The sequence below is a fragment of the Medicago truncatula genome, chromosome 3 (genome assembly GCF_003473485.1).
Source record: "Medicago truncatula cultivar Jemalong A17 chromosome 3, MtrunA17r5.0-ANR, whole genome shotgun sequence".
Taxonomy (NCBI): Eukaryota; Viridiplantae; Streptophyta; class Magnoliopsida; order Fabales; family Fabaceae; genus Medicago; species Medicago truncatula.
In genome coordinates, this window is record NC_053044.1 from 48,503,629 (window position 1) to 48,522,096 (window position 18,468).

At 32.0% G+C, this 18,468-nt stretch overlaps 2 protein-coding genes across 3 annotated transcripts; one reads left to right on the forward strand and one right to left on the reverse strand.

Moving 5' to 3' along the window:
- Positions 1 to 2,854: 2,854 nt before the first annotated feature.
- On the reverse strand, positions 2,855 to 10,682 carry LOC11421286 (probable alpha-mannosidase At5g13980). 2 transcript variants are annotated; one of them, XM_003602704.4, is made up of 29 exons: positions 10,320 to 10,676; positions 10,148 to 10,231; positions 9,616 to 9,704; positions 9,306 to 9,480; positions 9,044 to 9,163; positions 8,809 to 8,901; positions 8,642 to 8,713; positions 8,264 to 8,377; positions 8,056 to 8,156; positions 7,773 to 7,866; positions 7,486 to 7,653; positions 7,307 to 7,396; positions 6,755 to 6,820; positions 6,601 to 6,657; positions 6,116 to 6,335; positions 5,905 to 6,041; positions 5,716 to 5,787; positions 5,517 to 5,579; positions 5,357 to 5,428; positions 5,067 to 5,114; positions 4,838 to 4,957; positions 4,675 to 4,740; positions 4,451 to 4,563; positions 4,282 to 4,366; positions 4,085 to 4,192; positions 3,893 to 3,988; positions 3,761 to 3,808; positions 3,465 to 3,533; positions 2,855 to 3,348 (listed from the first exon to the last, which is right to left on the reverse strand). In XM_003602704.4, exons 1-29 carry the CDS (start codon positions 10,530 to 10,532, stop codon positions 3,151 to 3,153), a joined length of 3,051 nt encoding a protein of 1,016 aa, XP_003602752.1. In that variant the 5' UTR covers positions 10,533 to 10,676; the 3' UTR covers positions 2,855 to 3,150. The 2 variants fall into 2 exon arrangements, with proteins under 2 accessions (XP_003602752.1, XP_039687660.1); XM_039831726.1 differs by lacking the exons at positions 2,855 to 3,348; positions 3,465 to 3,533; positions 3,761 to 3,808 and having other exon boundaries at positions 4,071 to 4,192; positions 10,320 to 10,682.
- Positions 10,683 to 15,752: 5,070 nt separating this feature from the next.
- LOC11435055 (protein MHF1 homolog) lies at positions 15,753 to 16,860 on the forward strand. Its single transcript, XM_003602706.4, has 4 exons — positions 15,753 to 15,911; positions 15,992 to 16,063; positions 16,247 to 16,327; positions 16,433 to 16,860. Exons 1-4 carry the CDS (start codon positions 15,803 to 15,805, stop codon positions 16,555 to 16,557), a joined length of 387 nt encoding a protein of 128 aa, XP_003602754.1. The 5' UTR covers positions 15,753 to 15,802; the 3' UTR covers positions 16,558 to 16,860.
- Positions 16,861 to 18,468: the final 1,608 nt, after the last annotated feature.

The window sequence follows — 18,468 nt, forward strand, 5'->3', positions numbered from 1 at the left end:
CCATTGTATTTTGGCCAGCGGAATTCAAGAGAAACTGGCTGTAACTCCTATTTGAAAATACCATTTCCTGGTTGTGAATGTGCACTTTTTTGGTGTTTGATATTACTCATTTTATGGTTAGGTTATCCACGATTTTTATCTGATTAAATATTATTAGATGTCATCAATGTTTGGACCTTACACTATCAAATTACAAGGAAAATGTTACATAGACACCTTTTAATTGCATACACCATTGTACACCCCATGTATTAGGAAGAGAGAAGAGAAGAAGAAAGAGAAAGTATACTTGTGCGGGGTCCATATGGTCACATGTCAGATTTTTATGTGGGTGTCAAGGGTGTATTGCCACCTAAGGGTGTTTATGTATCATAACTCAATTACAAATAGTTCAGCAAACTCGAAATATTGTGCATCCATTTTAGAACATATCGTTGACACATTCATATTGTAGGTAGATTCGGCTTACATGGTGGAATAAGGGATCAAAAATGGAAGAATCTGAAATTACAGAGACAAAATCTAAATCTCTTTTTTACGGGGACTAAAACTAGAATTCGCTAATATTAAAGAGACAAAAGGAGGCATTTACCCTTTTTTTTTTTATGGTTTTTTTTAAATTACCTTTGAAAAATGGTGGGTAATTTACCCACCAACCAATGAAAATGAGCAATTTATTTGTGGGGTCAAGATAGTTCATGAATATGTGCTTATGTTGCTAATGTATATTGATTGGGGTAAATTACCCATCATTCTTTCATGGGCAGCCTAGTTGTCAACTTTTTTTATTCCTACTACCCCCATTTCTTTTCTTAGTCCGTTCTTATTATAAAAAATATGTTCTAAATTTTTTTGGCTAAAATTAAAAATTTAATAACAATCACATCAATTTAAATTGAAAATTGATTTTATTTTTTAGTAGTAAATTAATTTTGATTGAAGTTTTTTTTAATAAGGGGTATTTTGGTACTTCTAGAAATAATCAACACTTCTCTCTTCCCTATTTCTTCTATCTTTCTCTTATACCAATCAACCCATCAAAATCAACTCTATTTCTCTCTTTTCATACTCTCTCTCTCACTTAATTCTCTCTTTACACTTTCTTCTCGCAACCAAACACACAAGTAGTTTCTTATCAAGTATGCATTGAATATATATATATATATATATATATATATATATATATATATATATATATATATATGAGATTTGCTAGAACACACCCACTAGTTTTTATGTGGGAGTGTTTTAACAGGTTATAACTAAAAAGTTAATAAATACACCTTAAGATGTATGTTGTTATAACACACATTCTAACAAAAATAAGTGGGTGTGTTCTAGCAAATCCTATAGACATTTGCTAGGATACACCCACTTATTTTTTAGAATGAGTATTTTAGCAAGTGAATAACTAAAAAGTGGTTAAATACACTTTAAGGTGTAGCTTTGCTAAAACACTCCCAAATAAAAACTAGTGGGTGTGTTCTAGCAAACCCCTATATATATGAGGACATATCAAGTGAGAGGACCTTTTAAAATGAGAGATGAGAGGGTTAGATCCTGACCCTTGAACTAATCTTTATTGTGTTATTTCATTTTAACGACCGCATGATACTCAACCTCATTTCCTTCTTCATCTTTTCCTTTCTTCATTGGCTTTTCTAATTCTTGACAAAACTTTTCGTGAACCCATATCTGTGTCTTCTCTCTCAATACAATTATATTTTATTTGTTTTAAAATTGACTTATCCACTTCCTGCTTGTTTGATTTATCAGCTACATATTTTGTTAAAAGAAATTTACTTTTGAAGTTTGTTTGCCCACATGACTTTGAATCTAGCTATGAAATCAAATTGGGGATAATCGTTCTTTCAACCCTCTTTGAATCCTCTACTGGAAAATAACTTCGGATGCATCGGCTATTCAAAATTCTTCTCTCTCACAATTACTTTCTTTTCCTTATACTGTTCATATTTTCAATATGAAATTCATTGTAAGAAATATATGAAATTCAACATTCTTTCAATTGTCCACCGAAAAACAAAACTGCTGTCGCACAAAAGGGATCGATTCATAAAGATTTTGGAAAGAAAATTAGTTTAAAAATGACGGAAAACTAATAGTTAGGTATAATTATGGAGTGGAGATCTAGAATGAAAGCAGGGAGGAAGAAGAATAGTGCACATAACTAGAAGAAAGAGAGTATTTTAACAATAATTAATCTGAACCATTAATATTCATCCAAGGGTCAGGATCTAACCCTCTCATCTCTCATTTTAAAAGGTGCTCACACACACACACACACACACACACACACATGGCTTAATTGCACTTTTCCCCACTATCTTTTGCTAATTATGCGATTTTGTACTCTTTTTTTTTTTTGAGCGATTTTGCACCCTATTTTTTGTCAATTGTGTTTTGTTCAAAATCATCATTAAAATAGGGGAAAGTGGGCAAAAGATGGGGTGCAAAATCGCCCAAAAAAAGAAGAGGAGGTGCAAAATCGAACAATTGGCAAAAAGATAGGGGCAAAAGTGCAATTGAACACAAAAAAGTCCATCTAACCAGAAAGGGGGCAAAAAAAAAAAGATAGGGTGTAAAATCGCACAATTAGCAAAAGATAGGGGTGAAAAGTGCAATTAAGCCTATATACATATAGAACTGAATAATCATGAGTTTGTAAAAGCTACATGGCTCATTCATCGTGACTTTGACAAACTCACCGTAATACCAAATATGCACTTCAAGTGATTACGCCAAAAAATGAATTTTATATTATAGTTGTTGATTACATGTGTTGAAGAAATGCATATCAAGAAAAGAAAAAATACTTTAAATTTGATGCCAAGAGTGAAGTAGAGAAACATTGCACTTTATTGGCATTGATTTTGAGTCCCATACAATCTTAGCAAAGCAAATCCTGAACATATTTACATTTATGAGAGCATTGTTTATTTTTCACTGACATATTCTTGTCCTAAAATTTAGACTAATTTTATTACATGAAAATTTTGTGTCTGATGTCTCTCATCATAATTATGAAAATTTATGTGAGACCTTAACAGAATATTATTTTCTGAAAAAGAGATATAAGCACAATTTTCACCAGAAAATCTCAAGCTAAAAGATCCATTCCCTCCCAATACACTAGTGCTTAAAATTGATAATAAAGGTCCTTATTTCCATGGGAGCAAGTTCTACTATTAGCTTTTCTGGATCAACTGGTTGTCCCCTCGACACCTGCGGTTCTCGAGACGACCCTTTAACTTGCCATACTAATCTCTTCCTCTCCATTTCTGCTCTTCCTTGGTTAGCCGATAAGCTCGCCTCAGTTATTTTGGTTATCTGGACACAACGGTATTAAATATCAAACTCCGCAGACAAATGAAATGACAAAAGCTTCGTGTGATATGAATGATGTAACCAGCTATAAAGTATTATCAGTTGTCATGCTGTTCTACCTGTTTATTATGGAACACCTTTTTGAGTTCTACACTTGATTTAACTGAAAGATTCATGTCCTCACCAATCTTGCATTGTCAAGAAAAAGAGAATTTCAGCGTGTGGAAATAAATCATATTTGAAGTATATAAAGTACATATAATCTGAAGGTTTTATGTAACTTGTTAAAGCAATATTGCATATGTATTTCAAACCAAACAAGAACAAATATCCTCTTAATTCTGAATGAATTAGAAGTTGAGCAGGAAAATGGTAAGAATGTCATACAACCAGTAGATAAAATCTAAAGATATACCTCATATAAGTGTGCTAGCCGAAGGAGAACTTTTCCATCACCAAGATCCTACAGATTACAAATAAGAAGGCTCAACATAAAATCAGGAAAATTCTCAACAATGTCCATTAAAGAACTCAGCATATTTCCTACCTGGAGGGTTACTATCGCAACATTTTCTGGTAAACTGTATGAGGAATCTATTCCCGAGAACGTTGTGACATGAGAATCTCCCCAGTTACCTTCAGTCTAAAAGACAAAAATAAACACACAAGTTATTTTAACTATAAATTCTGCTCACTAGGAAATGCAGTCACTTCTAACTAACAACCATTCCTTAACCACCTCTGTGAAGGCTAAAAGAAACGGTGAGTATATCTCTTGACCGAATGTTCGACGCCATCTAGCACCTTCTCCTACAGGATCAATTCTGAAATAGTACTTCCCTATAACCTGAAAAAATTATTGTATATAATGAATAACCAAGACATGAAAACTATGATCCTTGCCGCGTAACTCACAGGCTAGGTAGATTTTCTTACTGTTAACCCTGTGCACTTATCAGAGACGCAAACTGTTTCATTTAGTGCCTCTGCAACACCTCTGGAATCATCAACAAGTAACCTCCTACATAAAAGGGTAAAAAAATTGAATGTTATTTGATTGGTATAATATAGAGTGATACATAACGAGCATAAGCGCATAACAAACCTATGAACCATTAGCTCCAATTGTCCATCTACGATGCTGGAACCACCCACAGACCTATCTACCAATACAGAAAACTCTCTGCTTTTATCTCTTAGGTAAATTCCAAGGTTGATCTGAAACAAGAAATATAGAATTCATTAATCGACAACTTGAAAGACTTTTTCTTCATGTGTATAAATTTTTGATATTGTAATACACATGGCTTAACAATCAACATAACATACAGGGTAATAATTTCCAGCGACAGGTTGATTTACTTCCAAGTTCCAGTCTTTTCTATAGTCTCGAACCTGTACAAGTATGCATCATCATAACAGTTAAAAACTGTTTGGCATTGGCATAGAAAAACTCTAACTAGAAAATAATTGTTAAACCTGTTTGACATACCCGTTCGATGAAATCACGTCCATTAGAATCAGTATAGAAGGTTTTTCTGCTTGTTAGATTTGTTTTAATCTCAGTTGCAATTTCTTTGCCAACTCCATCATCAATCGGTATAGGTCCAACCTGATGTCAACAAAATTTTCATGATTACATGCTCTTATAAAATAAAGTATCGACTATCGAGTAATTATGTTCGAAAAACAGGAAAAATAAATAAAAGAATAAGACTTACAATAAACTCAACTTCAGCATGTTCTTTTCCTTTGAACAGTCTGGTAGTCTGTTCAATTAAGACAATAGTCAGTTATTGATATAGCTATATGGAGCTTTCAACAAGGGAGGATAAAGAATAAACCTACTGCATGCCTCTAACAGATTCCATGTTTTATTTGTTTTCTTAACTATAATTCATGACAATTCTCTGCCTAAGATACTTGTGCTATTATAAATTATGTACTAGATAACCATAGATGTTTGAAAGAATCTAGAAAGTTGCCTAAACAATTGATGAATACTACCTACCTGGTATATCCATGAATTTATTTTCTGATGGACTTCATGCACGATTGGTCCTCGCAAAACTGTGAGAGGAGACTGAAATGTTTCAAAAATGAAAACTCATTAATCTCTCGTTACACTAAAAACTGGTAATTGAGCACAAGTAGCATACATACGATTTTACCTTCTCGTTGGAGTTGATGGGAATTGATGAACCATTAGGGCGGAAAATATATGCTCCAGACGCCTTTGTAAATTGTGCACAATTAAACCAATAGCTTGAAATAAGTAATTGTGATCAAACTAATTATCATCCTAATAAAAAGAAGTGTTAGGGAAAGGAAAATTAATCAGAATTCTAAGGATAGAAGAAACATTATCACCTGAGCATTTATTGTAAAATCATTTCCATACGAGGCATAATACTTATGTGTCTGCTCTAGAGATTCTTTGACCTTTCATTTGGAACAGAAACTTAGAACTCATATCAGATCAAATAAAACTTATAGTATGCATATTTAGCAGCACTAGCAAGGTTTTATGATTTGTAATGTATCATACAAATCACATACCTTCCTTTTCCTGTTGATATATTGAGTAAGTTTCCCTTCCTTCCTAGAGTAAACAAGTTTCAAGTTTCCTAGGCCTACTTCAAATGCATCACTCTCATTCCCTGACCTGTGTGCTATATCTCTATCTGAAGTAGCAGCTGCAAACACAAGTATTTGAATGAGTGATGACATAACACAGTTCTCAAGAATGAAATCGCTGATCAGAGCTAACCTGCTTGTTTAGATTTTGACACATAGTAAGTGCTAAAACCAAGTGGGGGAACAAAAGCTGAAAATGCAAGCCAATACTTAGGGTTTACACTTGGAGAAACTCCTAGGTATGCTGCGGCTTGGTAGTTTCTTAAACCAAGAAAAGCATCAGGTATCGGCAACAGCTGGGATTGGATTTCTTTCCCACTTGAATCCCGAACAACAACATTTTCATTGGCAACCTATGACAAATTTGATAGACTAGTCATGTCAAGCAAAATCGATATTTGAGGATGGAAGAGTTCTGTCCATATTAAGTTTGAAACATCCTTCAGACCTTCACTCATGCTGATACACAAGGTAATTCCACAACACATGAAAAATTGTACCACAATGCTTGTGCATGTAGTTCATAATATGTAACTAGTTCACAGGATGTTTTATAATCGGACGAGAAAATATCAGAACAATGAAGATGCTAAAAGTTGATTGAAGGAAGAAACTCACAGGAATCCTTATAACATCGTCTCTTTTCCATCCGAGAGGATTGTAAACGACGACAACCTACAAAAATCAATATAAATCATGAAAATATTGATGGATAAAAGTCTTGCATTCTGATAAGAAACAGATTAGTTGTCATAGCCAGCTAGCTCCTCACCAGATCTTTCCCATGGGAGAAATCAACTTCTGATGCAGGACAGTAACTTATGTTAAGAAGTGGACACTGCAATGATAAGATGGAAGAGATAAAAGGATATTAATAAAAATCAATGGTCACAATGAAAAGGCATGGCCAACATGTCAACCTCAGCATCAAGTATTCAAACTTAAATTCTCAAAGTATGTTGTTAAGAATGATAATAACCTAATTCATGAAATATATGCAATATAAGAGTTGGCTGTATTGAAGTTTGAGATTTTTATTGAAAGTGAGATTACCACAGTATGAACATATGTATAATATTATACTTTGTCATACAAAAGGAAAATGGTATGCTTATAGGGGTAGATAAATTACTGGGTGATATATCTTAAATGTGAAGTATCCTACAAATTGAATTATATAATAAAGTACAGTCATCACACAAAGATAAGCAAAATGCCTAGTTTAGATGTTATTTGAAGAATTGAAATCAACATACTGCAGGCTAGTAAAGGAATCAGAATAGCACATTGCAGAATGGTCGAACCAAAGAACATCACTACTTGCCTGTTGAAATTGAATCTGTGGAGTCCTATGACCGGTTTTGGTTGCTGCCTCTGTCAAGAAAGCAAGTGATGCTGAAACACTTTTCTCGGCCTGAATTGGACACCAAATTGAAATTTTTTTTTGAGTTTATATGCAAGAAAATAAATTTCAAAGAGAATATAGATATAGATAAGTATCACCTCTGTGTAACCTATTGCAAGCCGTTTTGCATAATCATTGGCCACATGCTGTTTTTCTGTACCGGATACTGCATCATGGTGTTGTGCAATAGCCAAAGCATCAGCCAAAGAGTCAGTATTAGGACCTAAGGCACTCTTCCCTTTGAAATACTCCAACTGCCTTGCTGCCTATTTCAAGATTGAAGAGTAATAAGAGCCAAAGTTGTGGAATTCTGATAACACTTTAAAGCCTACGAGAGTTTTTCAACAAGACGCTTACTTAAACTAACAATAATTAGAAGGCTTACCAAGTAGTAGCCACTCGTGAATCTTACATAACCTTTGAGGGCTGGCCTGCTTGTAAAATACCCCGTCCAGTAGCCATTTAAGCGATCAGCATACCTAATAAATTCATGGTCCAAATATGAAATGACAAGTTAGAAAAATGCTACTATGGAGCTAAACTTGAAGTAACTGTTTGGGTAGGCAATGCAGCCACCCTAATGTTATTCTCAAAGTCATGTTGCCGGCATAATCTACAATCTGAAGCTTCTTCCTGAATATATTACACATTTTGCATTTAGAACTCACGGAAAGTAGTCATCGGTCTTGATTGGCCAGGCTTCATTTGCAGCGTGTTTTGCATCAGTATATATTGATGGGGTTGAGTATAAGGCATGAACCCGTCCATCCTAAATAAGCATTAGTGAGCCGGACCATTAGTATGTCAAAGGACGCTTGGCGAAATAAACTTAAATTTTAAACTTTTTTATTAAGCAAAGAGTTGAAGATAAGCAACCTGGTTAACATAGTGAATAAACTTGTCCAATTGCCTATACCAGGTATGTGCATATTGGTACTTGAAATCTGTCCCCATTGTCCACATTATATGATTTGTGCGCGTTATATTGGCCTGTGACAGTATACTCATTGGAGTTGTTAACTTGTCGATTCAAATCCTTTTCCAATTGTGACTGATAAAACTTAGATCATTTGAATAACAATATTTAAGGAGTATTTCTTTAAGTGTTTCTCAGAACTTCAAGCATACCAATTTTATAACGCAAAATTCTTTAAAATCCTAGTGATATATTTATTTTCGAAAAATATGTTTTAAACATAGAGAATTACATTATATTGAAGAACCAACCCCGCATTTACTTATGATATTGCATACCTGGGACATTGCAGCTGCGACAAACTCATTTACTCGTTGAGGGACATTGTAGTCAAACAAATTGATATCATCCTACAAGTTAAAAAATGCTCAAGTTTACTTAACAAATATTGTCAATCAATAGCTTAGCAAATATGCCTTACGGAAATATTTGACTCAGATTTTACCTGAACAGTTGGAGAATCCTCAGAATCGTCATTTACTTCGTAGTAGAAATTACCGGGAGGTTCATAATTCTCAGGGAACGCACCAGAAAATATCTATATCAATCAATGGACAATTTTAAGGACTTGTTAGGATACTAGGATGAGGAAATGAAACAAACAGAAGCCACGATAAAAGAAAATGCAATTATTTTATATGCATCATCATCATAAACACAAACCACTTTGAATCAATCACCTGTGCAGATGAACCAAAGCTCTTAGAGCCCTGCCACACAACTTCAAGACTTTTTTCATCTTTTCTCTTAGCTCTATCTTGGTAATCAATCCGTGCAAAGAATAATGAGTCAAATCCAACCTATGCCAACAAGGGTAGTGCTTAAGAAACAAGTAAAAAAATGTGTGAAAAAATGAATAGACTTATAGGCAAATCAACTTCAAAATCATTCTTTTTCTCATCATCAAATTTATATGTTTCTTACAATTTAACAAAATGGTACCTCTGCTCCCAACAAGTAGGCCTGCACTGCAGAATGTCCAAATGGATCAATTTGCCATCCTATTCTTGGAGTTATCCCGAATACTTCTTTGATGAATCGATGTCCAAGGGTTGTCTGATCAATCATGTCAATGTAATGTGCAGCAGCCTCATCGTGCATACACATACCACCATTTCTGCAATCAGAAATCTTAGGAATCATTTGATGTCATTGTAACTGAATCCTATTATACTACAATCAAGCACATGGATAATGATCAAAGATCAATTTTCTTTGACATGCAATAATGGAAAGTCAGATAGATGAATACATGAACTCCAATTGACCAGAGTTGACCAGCTGCTTGACTATTTTCTGAACTTCCCCACTTTGTTCTCTCCACCAACGCTGGAAGAATGCCTGTAACACAAGCAATAAACATTTATAACTTCTCATTCATGATCCAAAAAGAAAACACAAACAACTGACTTAGGGTTTATGACTTCAATTTTGTTCCTCATTCTTCTCCATATTTGCTTATCTTCTTAATTAATCAGCACTATGAATGTGAGTCTAATACAAAAATTGTTTTAAAAACTTTATAATGAAGGATAAAAAGTTGGTACGGATAGAATTTTTCTTGTATTACTATTATTAATATATCGTTATGAACTGCATATGCATATTGAGATTGCATGCATAGCAATAAAGCACTGAAATAGACACGGACATTCAGACACACAACACTGACATGTTAACACGAAATATTTGAATATAACTTGATGTGTTAGTGTCGTAGGGACACCAAACACAGCTTTGATGTGAAGTGTCAATGCTACATAGATGATAGTCTTGATTCTTGCCTGTTCAACATAGATGAATTTGCGATTCTTGTCCGCCAACAACGCTGGTATAAGGGAATCAAGCACATTTTGAACGCATGCTCCCTGCATTTTGAACAACAATAAAACAAAATCAAAATCATGCAATTGAATTGAGTTAAAGAGAGTGTCCTTAGAAGAGTGAATGAATAACCTGAATGGTGTTGTTGGAACCAACATAGTACTGATCAATGGTTTTCAACCATCCAACATCATCATGACTATGAGGGACTAAGTGAACATTGAGCTTCCCAGGAACAATGGTTGAGTTAGTATTGTATCTTATATAATTTGATTCAGAGGAAGTGATACACACAACAAACAAAAGTAAAAACCGTAGTAGTAGACATACACTACTGGTATCCATTGAAACCAAGAATGTACACTGTCTACACTACACACTCCACACGTAAAAGTATGAAGAATGAAAAATGGGAATTGATTAAAAATGAATAAAGGAGTGGATGATTGATTCTGTTCAATGGTTATCGGTTTTGTTTGTCTTTTAGTTTCAACTAGTATAAGACATGGATATTAAGGTTGCTTTATGACAAGAAGTAGCTGTCAGTTTATGATTTCCATGAGATTGTTATAACTTTATTTAAAGGTTAATGATAAGGTTTGGATTGTTTTTCTCGTGGAATAGGATGAACAGGATAGAAAACAGTAAAAAAGATTAGTACATTTTTGGTTCTTTCTGTGACTTACTCATGTGAACTTGTTTGAGTGTTACTATTACTTGTCCACGCTGCTCATGCAGATGGTTGAGTATACAAAATATTATTAACGTTTTCTTTTTTAAGAAATAAATATTATACTATTGCACATGTTAGACAAACTCTACTGTTATTAACATTGATGATGAATTGATGACTATTTACCAATATCCATCATATATTCAAAAAGGCATTCAAAATTGTTAAATGGAATTTTTTCGAAAAGGAAAATGATAAATAGAATTAAGAGTCAAGTTTCTAATTATTGGTCAAAATAGTCTCTCATTTTGGTAAACTGGTAGATATATACTCTTGCTGAAAATAGTAAAGTGATTGGTAAATTAGTTTCTATGTAATCTATCGATCCAAAAAAAAAAAAAATACCAGTTTCTATGTAAATTTTTGGTTTTTTTTTTCACAAATATTTTTTGTTCGATAAATTTTTTTACAAGAGTTTAATTGAAATACTCTGACGGAGTAAAAAAACTTTACACCGTCAACTAATTAAAATCATTCTTAAAGACAAATAAGCTTAAATGTTAAAAAGGAAAAAATCAAATAAAATCTATACTAATAAATGCTATAACCCACATTTCTTATCAGTCTAAAACCCTTGTTCCCCAATAAATCAAATCAACAAGGTAATAAAGCTTGTTTTTTTTTTTTTTGATACAAATAACAAAGCTTGTTTTGATTAGTCTGAAAGAAAAAAAAAAACTTGTTTTGATTATAAACTACTACAATATCGCCTACCTTTCCCTAACCTTCTCCTACCCTAATTTAACCCTAATATTTTCCCTCCATTGTACAAGCATTTAATTTTTCTAAGTGCTTATCCTAATCATCACATAAATCTCAAATTCAAATTTTCCTCCCATAACTCTTGAAGTCTGCCGATGCATGAGAAGAGTAATCTTATTGTGACATTTAATAACATTTCCACTCAAACACCTCTTCCCAACATTCCAATGCTTTATTCATGTACCGAGCCACTAAACATAAATACATAAAAATTGTACCATTCATTAATTGAAAATTCATTTCCCCTAAAAATAAGTATTGAAAATGCATACTTCCAATGCATGAAAGTATTACTAATTACTAATACTTGAGAGGTTCTTCTGCCCACAATAGGCTTCAAGCTTCCGTGTTCCAATAACTCCTCTTTTCACAAATCAAATATCCTTTAATCATGTTGCAGTATTTTCCTCGAATTGAGTATATGAGATTTTAGGTAGATTAATTTCATAATCCTTTCTCAGCTCCAACAATATATCAGTATTTAAGCTCTTAAAGAGAATTTGCATTTTTTCAGGTATTCATATATATTTTGTATACTCGGTGCTCACATCCAATATTTTTTTGAAAGAACATACAATAATGCTTGCAGTTTGCATGGAGAGATCTGCATATGGATGGAGCAATTTGTTATCTACAAATTACGATATATACATACTGACATGTTTGGCAAGTCCTCATTTAGCATATTAGTTCTTTTGTTAAGCCACTCATTCCTTCTTTAATTATTAAATGATAAATTTGAACTATTATAAGCCGGTAAACATTCAGTTGTTCCTATTTTCATGTATTTTTTTCTCTATTATTTTAATTTTCTGAAGATTGAATACACAGATTTTCATTGTTTGGAAATGGTTTTTTGTTTATGGAACTTACATGTTATGCTGTTTAGTGGTTTTTTATTTATTTGATTGTTGTTTTTTTAATTGAATTCATAACAATTGTTTTTTCATTGAATTCATAATTGTAATTTTTTTATCATTGCAATGATCTTTCTTACCGTTATATAAATTTTTATTTTCTATTCTTTTTAGTGTTAACAAAGCATCCAAATGAGGCACATATGGTTGGAAAACCTTTGCTTAGAACGAGTCTAATATGTCAAAAAAAATATTATGCTAATGGTAAATACATTCATTTTTCTTAGGTCTCCCCAATTGATCTGTAGTAGGTATACTTGCAGTATGTATATTTTACTTATAATGTTATGGTGGATGAACGCAGTTGGGATACACGTGAACATTTTAGTCGAAACTCAAGAGAGAAAATGCTTACTTTGTTACTTAACATTTAATTTATCATCATCTTACTTTGATTTGGCAACAATTTTCCTCTTGCTCTATTAAAGTCTTGGACACTATTTTTGTTACATAAAAAGTGAATTTATGATTAACGTTAACCATAATCTATTTTTTAAACTTTATTTAGATCATTTTTTAAAGGGTTTGTAAACATAAGTAATTTACTTTTCAAAGCAAACTTTTCTATGTTTTTTTTTTTTATTTGTTTTGAAAAGTTTTTTTTTTCTATTTGCTGTAGTAAAGTCAGGTTGATAAACTAGTTACTTTTTATTTTTGAAAATGACATCCGAAACTTCATTTGTTATAGTATTAATTGACCCATGCATATTGGAGACCAAAAATATATTTTTTAATCTATAATAAAAGGACCTAAATTACAATATCAATTATCCGAGACTTCATTTGTTATAGTATTAATTGAACTTGGAATGAACTTACAACTACTAATTCATGAAGTGTTGGTCCATCAAGTACAATGGAGCAATATCTCAAATAAAATAAAAAATACAATGGAGCAAATCCAGGACAAGTAGAGACATGTATGTGTTGAGTGAGGTTGACAGAACTAAGTAAATGGAAATATAAGATGGCTCAAATTGAGGTGGGTTTTTTGGCAACACATTAATTGTTATAATAATGATTTTAACATTGAAATTCATTGAAGTTTCGAGGTACTTGGTGATATGGAAGTATCAATTTCTAAACTGTTTTTCGTTGGTCTACTCAAACTCTGGATACAGTTCACCAATTACACCACAAACTGCAGATAATTGATATTGTAATTTAGGTCCTTTTATTATAGATTAAAAAATATATTTTAAATAAATTTTTTATGAGAACTTATAAAAAAAAATAGAAAATCTACTTAGAACTCATTTGTTATGAACTAAAATATTAATTTTGACATGTAGCAACTTAGATATTCATTGTTGAAGATTTGATATAAAAATTACATATTTTTCAAATAGAGACTTCTCAAAAACGATTTTTTATTAGAAACTACTCAAATAACTTTTCATTTAAACATTTGTTTTAAATATTATTCAAAAATTGTAGCAAAAGGATGAATAACTCTTAAATAATATTGTAAAATTGTTTAATCCAACGTTTCATTTGAAGTTTTCTTTAAAAAATTATCTTTTAAAAAAATTATAACAAAATGATGAAATACTTTAAGAACCATTTTTAATAGCAATTGTAACAAACGGTCCCTCAACTGGTTTTCCTTCGGTGGCTGCTGATAGGTATTTTTGTATGTATGCAAGTTCATGATGTTGTCATTTTTAATTGAACTTTTATTCTGAGAATAAAATGGGGGCCGATGTAACGAATTAGTTTGGTTTAGAGAAAAATAATTTTGAACCAATAAGTAATATATTGGTTTTAAATTGGATGCATAACTGAAAGTTTATTCAAGTCAATTAATGACAACAATGTATTTTACATACAATTCACCCGTACGTCGCACGGGTGTGCGATCTAGTAGTTTCTATGATTATCGATTTTCTTATTCAATCTTGTGATAATTTCCTTTCAATTTTTTCTAAATAAACAAAATTGATTTTGTCGTTGCAAGCTTGCTTGGTTTCTTTGGTCTCTTTTTTGTCCCAATCATCAGTGTTCTAGTCCCCTTGTAATTCTCATCAGTGCAGCGGATTTAACAAAATTCAATTGCAACACATAAAATTCATCAAGCCTTGTAATTCTCATCAGTTCGAAATTGCAGCCCATAAAACTCATCAAGAAATGATTTTCATTGGTGTCCTCTTGGTTATGTCATTTATTAGTATAGATTATATTTGATTTTTTCCTTTTTAACGTTTAAGTTGATGTGTCTTAAAGAATCATTTTAATTGGTTGATCTTGTAAAATTTCTTTACTCTGTCATAGTATTCCAATTAAATTCTTTTTATAATAGGTAGTATAAATATTTAAAGGGTCATGTTAACCGGTGCACAGAGCAGTGGTTAAGAAGTTAAATATAATAATATTTGTATTAAATGCTTAAACAATGACGCAAAAAGAGTAATATGCAACATATTTAAATGTTATACTAAATTTGAGTATAGGTTATCCCACTAGAATCATTCAGGGTGTTTCACCTATTTAGCATCGTGTTAAATAGGCGCATCCATTGTAGAGTGATATTTTAAGGTGCTTATAGAGAAGGGTGCATGTATAAGGACGTTCTTTCTCTTCATTTTTTTGTGAGCGTTTTAGAAATGTAATAATATAGAGTTATTAACAGGACCTATTAGTAATTTTGTTGTGGTGTTGGGTTGAAGGAATTAACTACTTATTAAGTATTGACATTGAAAATTTATAAAAATAAATAATGTGTACTTTTAAGACCCACTTAAACGCCTAAATAGGGGAGCTTCATTGTGGGTGGTCTAAAATAGGAGTATGTTTAAAGAGTTCATAAGATTTAGTTTAACTAACAATGTCAATATTGTCATACTTTACGTATTCGTCTTATGTGTGTGAGAGAGAGTTTTACAGTGGTGTTTATTACTTCGTCTACAAATAAAAAATAAGTGTAGAAAACACACATGAAAGTTTATATTTCAAAATTAAAATAAAATCAATAAGTTGCAATGCAACTAAAAATTATACTTAAAAAATGTCTTCATTTATTTTGCAAGTAAATTAATTTCTGGTAGTTGACTAAAATGGAGGTGCTAATAGTATCTCGATTTTTAATACAAGGAAAGTCCCATAACTGAATCGGGTTACCTGAACCGGGATATATAACAAATCGGGCCCAATCGTTTTCCATTCTTATAGCGAGATTTGATTTTCCCTCCGTTGAACTGAAGGAAATGGAATCGGTGGGAGGAAGCGGTAGCAACGAAGTTGAAAACGATTTGGAAATGAAGCTCTTACGTGACCGATTCAGACTCTCCGCAATCTCAATCGCCGAATCTGAAGGTTCTATTCACTTCAATTCTTCATTTTCACTTTTCTTCAATTGAACATTCAATTTCTTAATTCTCCTTTCCAATTCGCAGCTAACAAAAGCGGCATGGAAGTTTCAAAAGTTGTTGTCGCTTGCGTTGCTGATTTAGCCTTCAAATACACCGGTAATTCGAATTAACATCCTATGATTGCAACGTGTTTGAAATAATTCCAGTTACAATGCTTATATTTACAAATTGATTGATTAATTAGGTTTAGTTTAGGTTTTTATGTTGATTGTTAAGTTATTGAGTTCATAATGTTGAGTTAAATAATGTGATTAATTAAAGCAAGTGTTATGTGATTAGAACGGTTAGCTAAGGATCTTCAACTATTCGCACAGCATGCAAATCGTAAATCTGTAAATATGGAAGATGTCATTCTCTGCGGTTAGTTCGTAATATTTACCTGATTTTTCGTTTTCTAATGTTTTTGCATTGGTTCTGTTGTTAATCTGAACAAATCACTAATTAATTATCTTTAATTTGGTTCAGCACATCGAAATGAAAATCTATCTAGTTTGTTGAGGACTTTCTCGAATGATTTAAAAGTCAAAGATCGTCAAAATGAGAAGAAGCGAAAGAAAGAGTCTAAGAAGAATGACAAAACAACTGTTTAGTATATTGCTATGAATGCCTGGGTTCGTACCCTATGAACATATATTGCATTATTAGAAGAATTTGGCAACTTTTCTTGGATTTGTTAGCTCCATCTTTATGGTTTTGTTATGCACTTGGCAAGGAAATGTGTCTTATATAGTTGTATAAATGTTCAAGTCCAAACAGAATTCTTATTCCAATGCATAATTTGTTTGTGCTTGTAAGTCTTCATTTAGCTAGTTGAATCTGTTGGAAAAATGAGAAGATCCTCCTGACTCGTATCTAAATGATAGTGTGTGGATTAGTGTTCTAGCTTTACTTTATTTGTCAACAGTTTAAGGATCAATTGATATTTGGGCACAGGCAAATGCATAACAGTATATGCCATGTCACATACAGCAAAACAAAGCACCTTAATAATCTTGGTCGAATATCAAGCAAATCACCCAAAACTAGGAGGAATTCAATATGAGTATCGCTGTTGACACATTTGGTTTGGTTGAGAAACACAAATTATTCAAATGCTCCTCGGTAGTTAACTGCCGAAATTTTAAAGAATCGGCTGGAGTTAACTGCCGAGGAAAACTTTGGCAGTTAACTGCCGAGGAATTTCAAACCTGAAATTAAATAAGGAAATACACCTAAATTTTCCTTGATTAAATTTAATTCTTTAATCCTTTTAAGGAATTAAACATAATTATTTTTATGATTTAATTCATATGATTTTGTTGCCATAAATGAAGAAATATGAGAGATGAATAATATGTGCAATCGGTAGTTAATGGACCTAAAATGACGATTCTATAAAAAAAAATGAACAACAAAAACGTTACAAATGATAGAATAATTATATTTGTAATTATTAGTGATTAATTTCATTGATGTCTGTCATTATTCATAGGTTTGACTAACCTATTATTACTTTATACTAATATTTCAGATATTATTACTTTAATTAACATGAAAAACGCAACAACAAAAAATAAAAATGTTTGCCATCAGTAATTAATGGACCTAAAATGGTGATTCAATACAAAAGAAAAAATACAGCAACAAAAAACATTATAAATGATAGAATAATTATATTTGTAATTAATTTCATTGATGTCTGTCATTATTCATAGGCTTGACTAACCTATTATTATTTTATAATATTTTAGATATTATTCATCTCTCTTTCAAATAATTATATTTGTAATTATTCTATTAATAAAACCTCTTCTTTTTTGTTGAAATAAAACCTCTTTTCTATTACTAGTAAGAAACGTGATCGAATATGTAATTCTAAGATCTCATATTTCTTAATTTATGGCAACAAAATTATATGAATGAAATCAACAACGTTATAAAAAAAAAATCATGTAGTAAAGAATTAAATTTAATTAAGGGAAAATTTAGGTGTATTTCCTTATTTAATTTCAGGTTTGAAATTCCTCGGCAGTTAACTGCCGAAGTTTTTTCTCGGCAGTTAACTACAGCCGGTTCTTTAAAATTTCGGCAGTTAACTGCCGAAGGATATTTGGGTAAATTACTCGTATTTCTCAGCCAAACCAAAAGTGTGAACAACAATACTCATTCAATATCCTAAAAAAGATTTAGAGATCATAGACTATGCCTTGTCATCTACCTTCGGCATGAACGTTGGCAGAGAAAATTCACCTCTTAAGATAATTAAAAATCACCTCTTAAGATGAATAAGTGGTTAGAAATATCAAGTAGCCGTCTAATAGTCTGGTGCTTTAATATTATTTGGGACTGATTTGTGTTTTATGAGATTATGAAATTTTAAGTCTACTTTTTTCCTTCAATTCAAGCATGGATAGTGGTGATGGGTTTGTTTGTTTCTTTCTAAAGTGAATTTGATAAGGAAAAGGCTAACAAGTGTCTTTATGACACTTGATTTGATAAGAAGTTTAAAGTATAAATGTTAG